This window comes from Bos taurus, chromosome 22 (genome assembly GCF_002263795.3).
Source record: "Bos taurus isolate L1 Dominette 01449 registration number 42190680 breed Hereford chromosome 22, ARS-UCD2.0, whole genome shotgun sequence".
In the NCBI taxonomy this organism is placed as follows: Eukaryota; Metazoa; Chordata; class Mammalia; order Artiodactyla; family Bovidae; genus Bos; species Bos taurus.
Genome location: NC_037349.1, coordinates 37,748,311 through 37,766,528, shown reverse-complemented (window position 1 = coordinate 37,766,528; position 18,218 = coordinate 37,748,311). Strand labels below are relative to the sequence as shown.

At 42.0% G+C, this 18,218-nt stretch overlaps 1 protein-coding gene across 1 annotated transcript; it reads left to right on the top strand.

Annotated features, from left to right (window-relative positions):
- The first annotated feature begins 1,538 nt into the window (after nt 1–1,538).
- On the top strand, nt 1,539–16,081 carry SNTN (sentan, cilia apical structure protein). Its single transcript, NM_001078138.2, is given in 4 exon segments — nt 1,539–1,671; nt 3,418–3,452; nt 11,312–11,451; nt 15,888–16,081. Coding segments are annotated over 4 exon segments (444 nt in total). The 5' UTR covers nt 1,539–1,561; the 3' UTR covers nt 16,047–16,081.
- The last annotated feature ends 2,137 nt before the right edge of the window (nt 16,082–18,218 follow it).

Below are 18,218 nucleotides of genomic sequence, written 5' to 3'. Positions count from 1 at the left end.
GGCATTAAAACTCTGACCAGCATGGGCAGCAGTAATCAGGGAGGCCAATCAAACTCTCTCTCCCTCCGCTCTTTAATTGAAAAATGCTAAGGAAATTAGTCAAGAGGTAGAGGGAACAAGCAGAGAAGGCAATGGCACCCCACTCCAATACTCTTGCCTGGAAAATCCCATGGATGGAGCTGCAGTCCATGGGGTTGCAAAGAGTTGGACACGACTGAGCAACTTCACTTTCACTTTTCACTTTCATGCATTGGAGAAGGAAATGGCAACCCACTCCAGTGTTCTTGCTTGGAGAATCCCAGGGACGGGGAAGCCTGGTGGGCTGCTGTCTGTGGGGTCGCACAGAGTCAGACATGACTGAAGCGACTTAGCAGCAGCAGCAGCAGCAGAGGAACAAGAGAGAAAAAAAACCATAACGAGAAATAGGCAGTGAGTGAGTGGCATGGCCATATGGTGGAGCAGTGACTAGTGATGCAGTAATGACAGCAGTGTCCCTGGAGCCAAGTGGAAGCCGTAATAATGACTATTCTTAGCCTCTTTTGAGATCTAACTCCTCTCACCCATCAACTTACCAGTGATCTCAGTAATTGCTGGTCATATCTTCCCTGACCCAGACTCATTTGACTGAGTTGACATCCCCCAGCTTTTACAGAAGGAGCTCTAAGCTGACACAAGTGAAATAGCCTTCCTACTGAGCTTCCTGAATTGACTTTGTTCGTTTCTCTAAACCATTATGCACAATGAAGCCAGAATGATGTGTCCAAAATGTAAATCTAAATTTATCAGCTTCTTTGCTTAAAGCTCACAAAGGGTTTCCTAGTCTCTTGACATAAGGTGAAAATTCCCTACCGTAATCTGTCACTTCCTATGTAATCTAGCAACCATGCCTTCTCTTCATCCTTACCTGGAGCCTCTCTCCCTGTCAGCTTCTTTGATACAGCCACTGTGGCATTTGTTCAGTCCTTCCTGATCACCACCATGGTTCCTGCCAATGGGTTTAGCACAGGCTCCCCCGTCTGTCTATAGCGTGGATCCCCTGCCCTTTCACCTACTTCACTCCTACTTTTGCTGTACTTAGTCGCTCAGTCGTGTCCAACTCTGTCTATGGGGATTCTCCAGGCCAAAATACTGGAGTGAGTTACCATGTCCTCCTCCTCACTCCTACTTGGCATCAATCATCAATTCCTCAGGGCTGCCTCCCTGACTTCCCTGACTGATGCCAATCTCACAGAATCCCGGATGCACAGTAATGTCATACGTGTGACTTCTTGTGTGTTACCTGGTTAATATCAGTCTTTCCCACTAAGCTCCCTGAGATCAAGATCCATGTCTGAATTTTCTCATTATTGGGTCCCCAGGACCTTGCAGGGTGGCTGGCCCACTGCAGGCACCAAATACTTGTTGACTGCATGCATGGTTTAATGTCTGTCAACAAATAAACAATAGAATACAGCTCTTCTACAGGAGCCACTGTTTAGTTGTCATGGAGTGAATGACACTGGCAACAGTGGCCAAGCAACTGTTGCTTAGGAAGAGCCAACACACAACAGGAGACCAGAGTATGTGTGGCTGCGTGCACAGTACTCAGGACCAAGCACTCCGCTTGGAAGGGGAGCCCAATCCTCCTGCAGCCCCAACATCTACTTTAGCACCTAAGAACATGCCCAAAAGGTCAGTTGACTCTCCTTTATTGAGTTTCATTTAGGCTTGCAGGTATATTTCCAAAGAGTTATGTCCATGATGTGGTAGCCAAGATCGTGCAAGCGTGGTGCTTATTACCCACTTCAATACATCTGTAAATTGAGTTGGAAAATTAAAGAGAACAAATTTGCAGTGTTGATTGCAAACTGAAAAGGTGATAAAATTAACACAAATGTCTTTGATTGCCTCTTGGAAAACATTCGTAAATCAAAACTGATAATGATTTTGCTGTATGACATATTGTTTCAAGTATCCATGAGAGAAGGAAATGATTTCAGATCATTCAAATCTATAGAATTATGGGTAATAAATGAAAAAATATCTTCCTTATGTAATTCCCTTAGGGAACCCACTTTGGTTGAAAAAAATTTTGAACACTTAATAGGTGCTAGGTATTCCACAGGGCCAAGGGTAGAAGATATGGAGAATCTGCAGAACTCTTGTTTTCAAGGGCTTCAGAAGGCAATGGCACCCTACTCCAATACTCTTGCCTGGAAAACCCCATGGACGGAGGAGCCTGGTGGGCTGCAGTCCATGGGGTCGCTAAGAGTCAGACACGACTGAGCGACTTCACTTTCACTTTTCACTTTCACGCATTGGAGGAGGAAATGGCAACCCACTCCAGTATTCTTGCCTGGAGAATCCCAGGGACGGGGGAGCCTGGTGGGCTGCCATCTATGGGGTCGCATAAGGTCGGACATAACTGAAGCGACTTAGCAGCAGCAGCAGCAGCAGCACAGACTTATGGAGGAGATCTTGACAAAAAAAAAAAATAATAACAACACGAGCCATATTGCAAGTGTATGTTGTACAAAGTATACATAGAATGAAGGTCACATATCTTATGAAGGGGATAATGATGGTGCAGAGTTTTTAGAAAATCAAGAGTAGAAAATCTTGGAGGGTCTTCTCTGGTGGTCCAGTGGTTGAGACTTTGCCTTTCAATGCAGGGGGTGCCAGTTCGACCCGTGCTCAGGGGGCTAAGAGCCCACAAGTCTTGTGGCCCAAAAAACCAAAACATAAAATAGAAATGATATTATAACCAATTCAATAAAGACTTTAAAAATTCTCCGCAGTAAAATAAATTATAAAAAAAGAAGAGTATCTCGTAGAGAAGACCATAAAAATTCCAAGATATTAGAGTCCAGCTTCCTAACTTTATAAGTCAGAAAATTGAGGCCCCAAGGGTCACAGTCTCTTGACTACTTACTGCCAAATTCCTTTCAAACCCTTAAGTTTTACAGAAAAGAAGTTATATATATTTTTTTCTTTTTCATGTGACTGTTCAGAGTAGGGATTCCGAGTCTGTGGCAGTTTTACTCCATGCAACCATGTAGGGCCCCAGGCTGATGTGGCTTCAAGATGAGGCTTCCAAGGTGCGCCTGATAATTTCTGTGTTAATTGGCTAGAAACAGGAAAGGGCGCAGAAGAGCCTGAATAGAAGGTGGTCAGTTCTCTTTTTCCATCAGAGGGCATTTGCTCACATGTTTACAAGACTACACGAAAGACTAGGCTATATAGGCCAGCCATCGCCAAGTACTTCTTAACCATGTGACAGGGGAGAAAGGATTTTGAAAGACAGGCAGGTGCTTCGTCAGAACACTCAGTGCAAATTTACTGAAAATAATCTTTAAATCATTGTATTACCTTACTTTTGATGCTGATATCAATACCCAAACTCCCTGAATCATTATGTTTCTTTTGTTTTGTTGGCAGCATTTCAATATCCAAACAGCTGGCTTCAATAAAAGGTAAGGCCTGGGGTGATGGAGATGTATGTGTTGCTTCTCTACCAGGAGAGCATGCCAAGGGTTAAAAATAATAGGGCAGTGATATAAGAAAACTTACAGATAAAGCATCAAACATTTATAATGTCCTTTTTAAACATTTGGGAACTGAGGTCCAGTGACAGGAATTAACTCACCCAAATTTAAAGGCTGAGCTATTATTATAGCTCATGGATCCCTGAGCTATAATGGATCCAGGTACATGGATCCCTGACTCCTAATTTAGTGTTCATCCCACGTGGCCACATGGCCCTCCATAGGTGGCGTCCGCAGTGTGTCCAGAGCAAGACCATCAGCCTCTGATGCATGAATGTTCAGTGGTACTCAAGACAAAGTCAAGCCCCAACTGCCTCTGTTGATTGAGCAAAATATAGTGTGCCAAACTCCTGAGGTGTAAACATTTGCCTTTAGAATTTCACTTTATCGGTAAACTATCTTTAGAGAGAACAATATTGTCATGGAAATAACAATGAAAGAAAAGATGCATTCATAGAGTTGGATCATTATCTTATTCCAAAACATGTGGCTTGTTTACAGAATAACAAATACAGCTGGATCCCACTATATTGTAGTTATTTTCCCTCTTAGATGGCTGTTCTATTTTTCCAAAGGAGACACTTAATATTTTTATTTAAATAAATCTTCATCTTGACAAAAGTATTGTTTTTACACCATTGTAGCACAAGTTATCCATGATTTCTGTTTCACAACTTCAGGCACTTTGATAATTGTCAGTGACAAAATATCATGTCCATGACATGATGAATGTACTTGACATTTCTCACATAACAACCCGCTCTGGGAGATTGAGGGGGGATCATAATTCTATCATCCACACTGCCCTCCAACACACACTCACACACATACACACACATACACACACATCATTCCTAGTATCAGACTCCTTACATTAGACCATTGGGTCACATTTATTCTCATGCTTTAAGAAAACACAGGATAAATAGGGTTCATCTTGCCAGAATTTGTTTTATTCATTGGTAATTTTAAGTTTTATTCGGGGAAATAAGACAGGGCTAGATCATGGAATAGAAGTCAGCACCAATCCACATTTTCTCTTCCTGCTACTTATGCCCTTGACCTTTTGGGGGAGGTAGATGGAATGACAGTTGAACACATATTTGCCTCTAGCATCCAAAATAGATTTAGAGGCAAAAATTTGAGAAGTGCTTGAGTATTGGGAAAACTATTGATCTGGCAAGAAAAGAACAGAGATCAGTTTTTAGTTCTCCCGTATACAACTGATGCAAACTTAAACAAGCCACTTTTCTCCTGTAGATCTTCTTCATTTGCAAAATAATAGTAGGAGTTCTAAACTAAGGTCATTCTGACCCCTTGTAGAAATGAGAGTTGTGTTTCTACTACACTAAAATATCAGGAACTGACTAAATGAAATATTTCATGTTTAGGGTTCCACATTCCAGAGCAGCTGAGGCTAAAGAGGCAGGGATGGTTCTCAAGTTCAAGTCAGTTCAGTCCAGCACACATGTGCTAAGGCCTACAACATGCTAGGGCCTGGGAATGAATGCAAAGATAAATAAGATGCAATGACTGCCCTCAGGGAACATATACTCTAAAGCTGCACTGTCCAATATGATACCCACTAGCCACCTGGATATGGGACACTTGCAATGCAATTAGTTTGAATAGAAGTGTGCTATAAGTGTAAAATACATATCAGATGTAAGAGACTTAGTAGGGAAAAAAGTGTAACATCTGAATACTTTGTTCATGTTGATCACAGGCTGAAGTTATATTTTGACATATTGGGTTAAATAATATATTTTAAAACTAATTTTATCTGTTCTATTGTAATGTTTCTAATGCAGCTACTTAGAAAATTTTTAATTATAATTGGGGCTTGTATTATATGTCTTTTGGACAGCACTGATGTAGAAGGAAATTGAGACCGATGAACAGAGTGTTTCAATGTGAGGGTTCAGACAAGTTTATGTTTAGGGAAGTAGAGCGCAAAGGAGGGGCATGTAGCCCAATTCCAGGGTTTGAGAATACACTGCCTGGAAAACAATGTCTAGAGACTGTATGCATCATGGTGAGGGGCCAGACTGCTGTGTGACCTGAGCAAGCTGCTTAACCTCTCTGTGCTTCAGTTTCCACATGTATAAAGCAGAGATGATACTGGGGCCACCTGAGAGGATGGACAGACGTAAAGATTAAATGAGTCAAATCATATAGGTCCCATAAAGGAGTGGCTGGCGTATAGAGCATGGAATTCATAATCATTCATTACTATTGTCCTTCAGAACTCAAACTCCAGGATTGTTCTTTTAATATTGCTTACTCCTCTCTCCCCAGAACTAGAACAGAGCCTGGCAGTAAGAACTTGTTGGAAAGATAGGGTTATAAGAAACTACGGGCAGATTAGTATCATTAAAGGGTAAAAAGTGAGATAGAAACTAACCGGAGAGATGGACACGCGTGCCTGGTGTAACACCCTCTCCACCACCTCCACTCCAAAAGCAAGAGCTGATAAAAGACGCCAAACAACAAACGTCGAGCCTGTGCATTTTTAATAGCACTTCACCCTTCACAATATGCTTTCACATACTCGCTCACAACTCCGTGAGGCAGACAGGACAGGAATCAGGAGGCAACATGCTGAGTATTACTAAGGAAAGAACTCAACCATAAAAACAGGAAACCAGAACGCCTTGCAAAGTATCACCAGTATTGGTAGGATAACTGGAGTGCCTTGTTATCTTTTATTTTTAATGTTTTTCTTGTTCTGTTTTTACCACAAGCATATGTTATTTTGCAGTTAGGGGGAAATCCATGCTGTGTTTAAAAGAATGGAGGAGAAGGGAAAGAAGTGGGCTACTCCAGATGGAGTCTCCCTCTCAAATGCAGGCAGACCTGAACTTCATCAGAGGATTGGGAAGTGTCTGGTTTCCACACTCTCTGTGGCGATGCTCTTAGAAGGACTTATTCCAAACTGGCAGATCTTTCTGTGGCCTTTGAAGGCAGACAGACTTTGAAATCTTGCCCCTGCCACTCCTGAGCAGTGTGACCTTAGATTCTTAATCTCTCCATGTGTCAGTGTCCAATAAGCAAAATTGAGACGCAAATAGCACCTACCTTTCTGGCTTACAAAGCATTAAATAAGATTATGTTAGAAAGACATCTGGCACATAGTAAACAAGAAAAGTGCCCATCATTATTTTCAAGCTCACTCACAGCTTGGAAATTCACCCACTGCCTGCCAGAAGGGCACATTCAGGAGAGGAAGAGGTTATTGTGTCCCCTGGGAAGTCTCAGACCCAGTAGAACAGCTCGTTTTAAAGCCCTCTCTAGTTATTATGAGTTATTAATAAAAAACTCAACTGGCAAAAATTACAGAAGGGATATTTACCTCTTAAGGAATTCAGATATTTCCTCTAAACAATTTGTTTGTTAAAAATAAGACTATTTATACACAGAGTTTATTTTTTAGCCACTTAAATTCAAGGTTACCATCATCCAGCTCCCCACCCACTCAAACACATACACCTCTGCTGAGGAAATGCAGACATGAGCTACAAGAAATATGCCATCTCCTTTGTGTGTTGATGAGCAGGAAAATCTTGGGTAACTGAGGACAATCTAAGTTTTAAATACGGGTTTCAAGATGTGGCAGAAGTGAAGGGAAGAGGTGAATAAGGATAGGAGGAGAACGAGCTCAACATAGAGCCCAAAGACACAGAGAACTTTCTGAGGCTGGAATAGTAGGCTAGATGAAGGGCCAGCCACTGGATGAGCAGACAGAAGCCGTAGGTCAGAATGAGACTGAGGATCAGAAGCCAAAGAGGAAATCAAGGCAGAAGAGGCTGAGGATACAGATTCCACAGACATTTATTGAATAAATATTTGTGAAGCACTTCCTGTATGCTAGGCACTTCTCTGAGTGCTGAAGATTCCACAGGCAAAACATCCCTGTCTTCACGAAGCTTATGTTTTCAACATGAAATCAGATCCAAGCCCTGTCACTTGGTCGTGTATCCTCAGCAAGATCAGATCCTGTCTTCATCTATAAAATGGTATAATGAATGGAAAGACATACTGTGTTCATGGGTTGGAAGTGTCAACCACATGAAGACATCAGTTCTCCCCAAGTTGCTCTCTAAGTTCAATGAAATACCACAATATTCAGGTTTTTTAGAAAACAGATAAGCTTATTCTAAACTTTATGTGGAAAAGAGAAAGCCCTAAAATAGCCAAAATAATTTTGGAAGAGAAGACAGTGGGAGGAATCTTCAGTGTCAAGGCTTACAAGATAGCTACAGGAATCAAAATAGTATGAGGCTGACAGAGGAATAAATACATAGTTAAGTGAAACAGAATAAGGGACCTAGAAATTGACTCACGCTAATATGCTCAACTGATTGTCGACCAAAATGCAAAAATAATTCAACAAAGTAAGGATAGAGTTTTTAAGAGTTGGTACTGAAACAGTTGGTCATCCACAGGTTACAAAAATACACCGCTACCCAAGTCTCATATCTTACACACAAATTAACTGAACATGGATCATGGATTTAAACGCAGAACACAAAATTATACACTGTTTAATTATACCTAGGGCAAAAATATTTCATAAGAGGAAAAATGGATAAATTTGTCTTGATAAAAATGAAAAAACTTCTCCTTCACAAAAGACTCCATTGGAGAATAAAAACAATATAATGACAGGGAGAAAATATTTGCATATCACATATCCTAAAAAAGACTTGTGTCCTGAAACATTTAAAACTCTCCAACCTCAAAAAAAAAGGTTTTAATTCATTTAGAAAGTGAGTAAAATCCATGAACAGATCTGAACAGATAAATGTTTCACTGAGGAAGATATACAGATGGCAAATAAGCACATGAAAAGACGTTCAGCATCATTAGCCATTAGGAAATACAATTTAAAACCACAGTGAGATGTCACTATGCACATATCAGCATGGCTAAAATAATAAATAGTGACAACCCTGAATGCTGGCAACGATAAAGGAAAGCTGGATCTCTCATACACTGCTGTGTGTGTGCTCAGTCGCTCCGTTTTGTCTGACTCTTTGTGACCACATGGGTTATATATAGACCACCAGACTCCTCTGTCCATGGGGATTCTCCAGGGGATCTTCCCAACCCAGGGATCAAGGCCAGGTCTCCCAACATTGCAGGTGGATTCTTTACCATCTGAGCTACCAGGGAAGCCCATTGGCCTGTAAAATGGTATAGCCACTATGGAAAACAGTTTATGGTTTCTTAAAAACAAGAAATGGGCCTATTGTATAACCCAGCAATTGTATTCTTGGGCATTTTTTCCAAGGAAGTAGAAATCATGTCTATATAGAAACTTGCATACAAATGTTCTTACAAGCTTTATTTATAATAGCCAAAAACTGTAAATATCCAAGATATTCTGCAGTTGAGGCCAACACCTTGATTTAGAATGCTTTGGCAGATGTTTATGGACAGAAATTGTAGCCTCACCATTTGGTCTGAGTTCTGTTCAGAGATACAGTAAAAACTGAGAAGGTCCACACACCCTTTCCCTACACCCATTCCTCTTAACTGTTGTCCTTCCATTTAACTTTAATCGGGGAAAAAAAAAAAAAAAAAACCTAAAATTTTCAATGCCTTCTCTTTAACCATTGAAGAAAATCCTGATTCCTTTCCATCACCTAGGAGTTCAGCATGGTCTAGCCCCTACCCACTTTTCTAATCAAACACTTTCAGCTTCTAGACTCCAGGCACAACTGTTCTTTCAGCTCCTCCAGTGTGCCATACTCCTGACCTGAGCCTTCACATATGGGGCTTCCTGAGCCTGGACTCTGAACACCACCCTTATCTCAGGCTGATCCATTCCACCCTTTATTGACAGGTCCTTCCTCTCATATTAGTCTTAGCTTAAATAATAATCTACCTAGAGATGCCTCCAAGACCACCTATATATATCAGTACTTTTTCTCCCAGATCCACTCTGTCATTTTCTATTTTTTTCTGTCTTTATACCTTCTTTGCCTCATACATCATGTGTTGTAAATGTGCATCATATATGTGTATATAGAGAAACAATTATCAAAAAATATATATATAAAGCAAACCCATATGTATGCATCCATTATCCTCTTGATTACTGTTTCTTCTCCCACTAGATTATGAGATCAATGAGGGCAGAGGCCACTTCTGATTGTGTCTGAGCAGCTCAGAAATTACCAGGAACACAGTAAGTGCTCCATACAGAAGTCAGTGTTCAGACTGATCATCTTTCTTTGAATCCACAATTGTTGCACATTACCTGGGCAGAAAGCTATTGGATTTTGTTTTTCTCTTCATTTCTTCCTGTTCATTCATTCAACAGTGTTTAATGGCACCTGCAGAGAAGACTTTTGAGAGTCCCTTGGACTGTAACAAGATCAAACCAGTCAATCCTAAAGAAATATAAAAATATATAAAGGATATTAATTGGAAGGACCGATGCTGAAGCTGAAACTCCAATACTTTGGCCACATGATTCGAAGAACTGACTTATTTGAAAAGACCTTGATGCTGGGAAAGATTGAGGGCAGAAGGAGAAGGGAATGACAGAGGATGAGATGGTTGGATGGTATCACTGACTCGATGGACATGAGTTTGAGTAAACTCCAGGAGTTGGTGATGGACAGGGAGGCCTGGTGTGCTACATTCCATGGGGTTGCAAAGAGTCAGACATGACTGAGCGACTGAACTGAACTGATGCTGAAGCTGAAGCTCCAATACTTTGGCCACCTGATGCGAAGAGCTGACCCATTGGAAAAGACAATGATGCTAGGAAAGATTGAAGGCAGGAGGAGGAGGGGGCAACAGAGGATGAGATTGTTGGATGGCATCACCAACGCAATGGAGTTTGAGCAAACTCTGAGAGATAGTGAAGGATGGGGAAGCCTGGCGTGCTGCAGTCCATGGGATTACAGAGTCGAACATGACTTAGCGACTGAGCAACAACTACATAGCAGGCATTTTTGCTGGTCACTGGGAGTATAGTGATTTAAAAAACTGTGATCTGTGGCCTCATGGAGCTTGCATTTCAGTTTGAGAGAAAGATGATCAAACATGCAATAAGTATAAAGTGGGAGAAGTTCTATAATAGACGATGTACCGAGAGCTGAGGGAACAGAGAGGCTAAGAGTTTTCTTCACTGAACCTTGAGTAGTTCTCAGGTGTCACTGTGTGTTCCCCACTGGAAAGGACTGAGTTAGCAGCACACTTTAAACCAGAGAAGCCAGCTGGGAAGATCACTGTGACTGAGGCCGTGATTCAAAGAGATCCCTCATCTATCGTGACATCAGAGGACTTATCCTGGATGTCATTCTCCTTTACCACACTGGCCTGTGTGATGCTCTGACACAGAATATAAACTCCACAAGAGAAGGACTTTGTCTTATTCAGTGAAGTGTCTTAATGCCAGGGACTGAGCCAAGCACATAGTAGGTTCTCTGTAAATATTTGTTGACTAAATGAAATCACATATCAGAAAACCAAGGCTTAGAGAGGTCAGGTGTTTTCCCAAGGTCATATGGCAAGCAGGGGCTAAATCTCATCCTGATTCTACTAATTTTATTTGCTACTGAAGGGACTTTGGTTTTCCATTGTTTAAAGGTCCAGGATCAAACACTGGATGTGTTCCACCCTCAGATAGGTGGCAAAAAGCTAAAGGTCAGGATCACATTGACACACACCTTCCAGCGCTGTTCCCCAGGTTCCCCTGGAAGGAGGAGCCTGATAGTTGGGAGGGTCATTTCTAACCTAGGCTACACGGTTGTACATTTCTTCTCTCACAGCTCTACGCAAGGGCTCAGATCTGGAAAAAGCCATTGCCACCGCCGCTCTGGTTTTCAGAAACTCTTCTGACCCTGATGGTAAACTCAGAAAAGCTACTGCCAAAAATCTGCTGCAAACCCAGTTTAAGAATTTCGCAGAGGTAAGACAATTAACAGGCACCAAGAAATGTGAGCCACAGCATAACAGCTGGCATGAAAGAGTAAGACAGAGGGACTATTTTGGGCTTGGTGGTCAAAAAAAGACCTCCTGGAAAATTAAGGTAGAGTTGTGATCTGAAAAATGAGATTAAGAGTGATCTAGGGGTGAGGGCTGGTGGGGAGTGGTGGCATTCCAAGTAGGGAATCTGATGTAAAGCATGTCAAAGACATTTGAGGTCCAATAAGTATTAGTGAAAAGCGGGAGGGAAGTAAAAGCAGTGAGGGAGGAAGCCAGGCAGGTGGTAAGAAGCCGTGTCTTACAGAGGCATAGCCTGTGGGCAGGAGGAAGCCAGGGATGGTTTCTTAATTCCCGAGGAAGAAATTACACCAGCTGCAGTAGGAGATGAGACTCCATGAGGGTGGGGAGTGAGGCAAAGAAGAGAGGAACTGTGGGGAAGGAATGCAAATACAAGAAGACATTGGTTTGGGCTAAGGTGGCAAGTATAAGGGGCCTTTGGAAGGTGGAATGAACAGGATCTGCTGTGACCGTTGAAGAACAGGAGGGAGCAAATAATGATATGTCAGTTCTGACTGTGGGAAGAAATGGGTGGTGGATCCGTTTTCAGAGAACAGAAAGACTGGAGAAGAATCAGATTGGAGGTGGGGTGGGAGGTGGGGGCAGGTGATGAGTTCTGTCAGCTTGTGTCAAGCTTAAGGTGTCCTTGAAACTTTAAAGTTGATAAATTCAGACAGCAATAGGATATGTGAGCAGAATGGTCAGAATAGAGATCTGGATTAAGCGAGTGACCAGAGGGAGGGACCTAAATCCTCTAGAGGCATCTTTCTCAAACCTCAGTCACTTGATGCTATCTTCAGTACTTTTTTTTAAAAGTAGTTCTTTATTTATTTGGCTGTACCAGGTCTTAGTAGCAGCATGTGGGATCTAGTTTCCTGACCAGAGATTGAGTCCAGGCCCTCTGCATTGTGAGTGTGGAGTCTTAGCCACTGGACCACCAGGGAAGTCCCCTATCTTCAAGGTTTTTCCTGTATCTACCTATAGCCTGTATTAAAATTTACTTAGAAGTTTTTAAGTTAACACTCTACTTAAAATTATTTTATAAAGGAACTTGATCACTGTTCTAAATGTAAATTTAGTGAGTGGAAATGGAAGATAGTAAAAAACATAGATGACTGTACATTCTTATCTAATATTTATTTTCACATCACCTAAAATCACGTTATATTCTACCAGCAGTACGTGTTCAAACTTCAGAAAATTGTAGCCTTGGGACAATAGGTAGGAAGAAAAGAGGGCCTCATGCTGAACCTAAACCACCAGCATTTAATGTCAGGCAGAGAGAGAAAAAACTTAAAAGGAAACAGTCTCTCAGGTTCTATGTGTATTCTGAAATACATAAAAGAGAAATATTATAGTTCCTTTAAAATATAAATATGTGTATGGTTTTAGCGTACTATAGTTACATAAGGTGCCATCCACTGGGGAGTCTGGGTCAAAGGCACAGCTTCCTAGGATTATTTCCAAAGAGCATGTGTGAAGTGTTTTTTGTTTTTTTGTTTTTTTATTCCACAAAGAAGTGAATTTTTAAGAAGCCTGTTTCATAGAAACAGTGAATATAATGGTGGTTGCCAGGAGCTGGGGGAAAGGGGTGATTTAGGTCAAAGGGTACACATTTCCAGCTATAAGAAGAATAAGTTCTGAAGCTCTAATCCACAGCGTGATGACCCTAGTTAGTAATGAGGTACTGCATACTTGAGAGTCTCTGAGAGTAAGTCTTAAGCATTGTCACCACACGCATACACACACGTTAATTCTGTGCGAGGTGATGGATGTGTTAATTATCTTGATCTTGGTAATCATTCCACAATGCATATGTATCAAATCATCACATTGTACACTTTAAATATATACGGTTATATTTGTCATTGTTCCACAATAAAGTAAAAAAAGAGCTTGTGCACGTGTGTGTGTGTGAAAGAGAGAGACAGAGACTACCATGTGAGACACAGAAAAATGACTGAAAAGAAATGTTAATAATAGTTAGCTATCTTTAGGTAATAGGGTAAAGGGTTATTTTTACATTCTTCTGTGTTTTTTTTTTTCTGTATGTCCAATATTAAATACGTATTGTTTTTGCAATAATTTTTTTAAAGCTATTTTTTTTTTTCAGCCAGAAACATCAGATAAGATTTGACAAGAGATCCAAAATTCTGAGGAATCTTTACAGAGAGGGTGGGAGAGAAAATCCTATATCATCAGTTTGCATCAAATCTCAGAGAGAAAAAGAGCACTGCATGTACTTGGCAAGTCCTCAGTGAGCTTTTGACAAGTGTGAGAATGAGGACCTAGTGGATGAGTCTCATCCTGATGTGATCCACTATCTCTCTGAGAACATCCGAGGAAAAGAATTAAAACCAAAGTTGCCAGGAAAGACATCTCAGCCTCGTGCCCCTCAGTGTAGACTAAACCCAGGAAAGGCAGCCGATTCCGGGCTCTCTAGCAGCAGACTAAGCCAGATACAGGGCAATCCCGCCCTCTCCTCCAGAAGAGAGTAGAGACGTATTTCAGGGACTTGAGGGGATTGCTCAGCCCTACCCGCCTCAGTCTTAGTGGTCCCACTGAGCAGTCCCACTGCCAGACACGCAGCGTCATGGCAGAATGCTGTCTTGGGCCACCTTCCCTGCTCTGCCCTGCGAGAGTGCCAAAGGCACGTACAGTGAGTGTAAGAGTCTCCGTAACCAACTGGGCTTCCTCCTAAATCCTCACGCAGGGTTCTCTGGGAAACTGAGCTGGACCTTCTGGCTGAGTCCAGGGTCTGAAAGGAACATGTCCTTCCTCATAAACCTAAACGTAATTTGGGGGATCTTATTTATCCCCCTATAGTCAGTCAGAGATAATAAAACTGAGCACCTAAATGCACTGCTAAGAAGATACAAAAGCAAGATGGCAGGTCAAGCCCAAAAAGACTGGACCTCCATCAGCTCCGTGCTCTTAAAATGCACAGCAAAAAGAGAGGAGATAGACCTCCAGCAATCTCTGACCTGGGGGCAAACAGTGTGCTTCACACTTGTCAAGGGCTGCTTGCTCTGAGGCAGGCAGACATAGGTCCTTCCACCTTCACTGGCAAGTGTCACCTCTTGAGGAGCAGCCTAGAAAACATCAAAGGTCTTAAGCCTGTGAGAGGAATGTATCATCACTCCTGAAGTGCCTTAGTCATGCTGCAATGACCTTTTTTACAGCCAGCACATGGATGAGGGTTTGGGGTTAAACTAAATGCAGTGAATCAAATGACCTTAATGTTTTTTTATGCCACTTGGGAAGATAATTCACAAGCTGAGCTTGGAACTGAAAAGTTTCTCCATTTATGTGCTTTTCACAGGTTTTCCTTCAATCTCTTTCTGAGGTTTGATGAACTTTGGTTTGATTTATGATCAAGCTAAGTGCTAAACAATCTTTCAAAGCACATACTTTCTTTTAGCATATTTTACTCCATTTTTCTGGATAATCAAACTCTGTAGATCACATAGTGGATACCTCCAATGACAAAGGGATTGTAATTTGAAAATCAGAAAGCATAACAGTAACTGTATTTGTAGAGAGGTAGTATAGCTTTGGTTGGAGAAGGAAATGACAACCCACTCCAGTGTTCTTGCTTGGAGAATCCCAGGGACAGGGGAGCCTGGTGGGCTGCCGTCTATGGGGTCACACAGAGTCGGACACGACTGAAGCAACTTAGCAGCAGCAGTATAGCTTTGGAGAAGGAAATGACAACCCACTCCAGTGTATCTTGCCTGGAAAATCCCAGGGACGGCGGAGCCTGGGTGGGCTGCCGTTTATGGGGTCACACAGAGTCGGACACGACTGAAGCAACTTAGCAGTAGCAGCAGTATAGCTTAGCGGTTGAGTGAGGACTCCAGAATCAGGTAGCCAATGCAATGAATCCTGGTTCCACGCTCATAGCTATCTGTGATGATGTGGTGTTAGTTGCTCAGTCATGTCTGACTCTTCATGACCCCATGGACTGCAGCCTGCCAGGCTGTTCATCCATGAATTTCTCCAGGCAAGAATACTGTAGTGGATAGCCATTCACTTCTCCAGGGGATCTTCCTGACACAGGGATTGAACCTAGGTCTCCTGTGTTACAGGCAGATTCTATTACCATCTGAGCCACCAGGGAAGTTTGGGGCAAATTACTTTATTCTCACTGAGTCTCTGGCCTTCCACTGTAGAGTGGGAAAATAATGTGTATTCAATAAGGTCACTGTGAGCACTCAGATAACCCATGAAAAGATGTAACACATTGCTTGACTAGTAGGGCTGGTAGCAACTTGACATGTTAATAACATGTTTACTATTGCTTATTATCTATAAAACCAAGGCAGCACAATGAATTAGGCTTTTTACTTTTCATTCTTACAGGGACAAGAAACCAAAGCAAGGTACAAAGACCTCCTTTCTGAACTTGACGAACACACAGAAAATAAGCTGGATTTTGAGGATTTCATGGTCTTACTGTTAAGCGTCACTATAATGTCAGATTTGCTCCAAAATATATGGAGTGTAAAAATTACACAATAATCAGCTTTAAATAAATAGTTAGGCAGATTAATGGCAAAATACAATGTTAAATGATTTAAAATGTTTTCATTTTATTTTTGATCAATTGATCGTGCACCTGGGGTTGCCTAGGGTGGGTCTGATTGCTAATATTCAGACCCCTCGTCACTACAGAAGTCTATGCACACTCTTCAGGAATGTTTAAATAACATGATATAATCTCTGATGCTTTATAATATAATAGGTTTGATACCACCAAATATTGCATTGCTTCTGTTGTGTCAGTAGTGTCTTAGAGCACTTCCTTATAGTCACTGAGCCCCTCACTCATTCATCCATCAAACAATGTGTATTGAGCTTCTACTTGATGGTATTGCTAAGGACAAAGTAATGAATCAGCCAATCTCTGCCCTCAGACATGCCTACCAGAGTCTTAGCAGAGGAGACAGACTGTGAACATTTTATCAATCAATTTCTTATACAGTATAATTATAATTGTGATAAGGGCTACAGGTTGCTGAAAGAGTTGTTATCATGTGACTTGGGATCTAAGGTCAGAGAAGCTCTACTGGCCTTCTGCAAAAGGCAAAACTGTAAGAGGAAGAAAACAGATCTGCGGCTGCCGGGACTGTGGGTAGGACATGGAGATGGGCATGAGGGCACTTTTAGGGGGATGGAGATGTTCCATAGCTTGATTGTGGTGATGGGTACATGACTGCACACATTTGTCAAACTCTTAGAACTGCACACACAAAAGCGGGGGGGTGGATTTTACTTTATGTGAATTCTGCCTATATGTTACTTGTTGTGTTAGTCACTCAGTCGTGTCCGACTCTCTGTGACCCTGTGGACCATAACCCACCAGGCTCCTCTGTCCATGGGATTCTCCAGGCAAGAATACTGGAGTGGGTTGCCATTTCCTTCTCCAGGGAATCTTCCCAACCCAAGGATTGAAGCCAGGTCTCCCGCATTATAGGCAGATTCTTTACCAGCTGAGCCACCGGGGAAGCCCTATATATGACTTAAAACCCCATAAATCCCAATATCTTTGTAATTTCTGGCCATGATTTAACCAACAATTCCTTGACAATATGATCTAAAAATGGTCATGTCCTCAGGACACACATTCCCTGTGGCTATACCTGAATTCCTGAGTTTAAATTATACACACACATCAGTCAATGCGTAAGTCTTTGAGATAGACTTTCACCAAGACTTTAATTCATTCCAGAATTATGGTAGCTTCCTAAGTTACCTCCCTCACCTCCCCTTTTCCTTCCAACCCAACACTGTAAGCCTCAGAGACACATGTTAAGGGATCCTTTCCAAAGGAGAACCTCCATCCCTGGTCTAGAGAAGTGTTATCTCATCCTGTGTGTGTGTGTGTGTGTGTGGGTGTGCACACGTGTGGGCATGCACACGTGTGGGCATGCATGTGCCTGTGTGTGCTCAGTCATGCCTGACTCTTTGCAACCCCATAATCCACTGGGTTCCTCTGTCCATGAAATTCTACAGGCAAGAATACTGGAGTGTGTTGCCATGTTTCTAGTCTGTGGGATCAAACCCATGCCTCTTGTGTCTCCTGCATTAGCAAGCAGATTCCTCACCAGTGCACCACCTAGGAACCCTGTTATCCCATCCCGTAGTGTTCCAAATCCACCAAGACCAGATTCCTTAGCCCTCCTTACTTTCCAAACCTTAGTCTAAGTTCAAAAGTCTACGCGTTTTCCCCATCAGGGAAAGCCCCAAACTTTACCCTCTGTCACCATTTTCATAGAAGGAATGTGCATTCAACAGGACTCGACTCATGTGCCAGGCACTTCATAAATATTAACTCAATTCCCATCATAACCCTCTGAGGTTGGCATTAGTATTATAATCTCACAGATGAGGAAACCGAAGCACCGAGGTTTTGATTTTTCCAAAGTCACACAGCAGGCAGATTGCTGAGTTCTCTGCCCTCCTTGTGGGCATTGTCAATTTTGTTTTAATATTAGACTTCATCGTGAGCAATAATACTACAATTCAACAAAAATAACTGTGCACATTTCAGGCACTGTGTGAGAGAGAGTGTGGTACCAGCTGGGCCCTGGAGAGCCATTTGGCATTCCTCAAATAGAATCTGTGGGATGCACTCCATCCAAGCCCTTTGTATCTTAGTTGAAAGTAGCTGAATATGGCAACCTTGGTGAC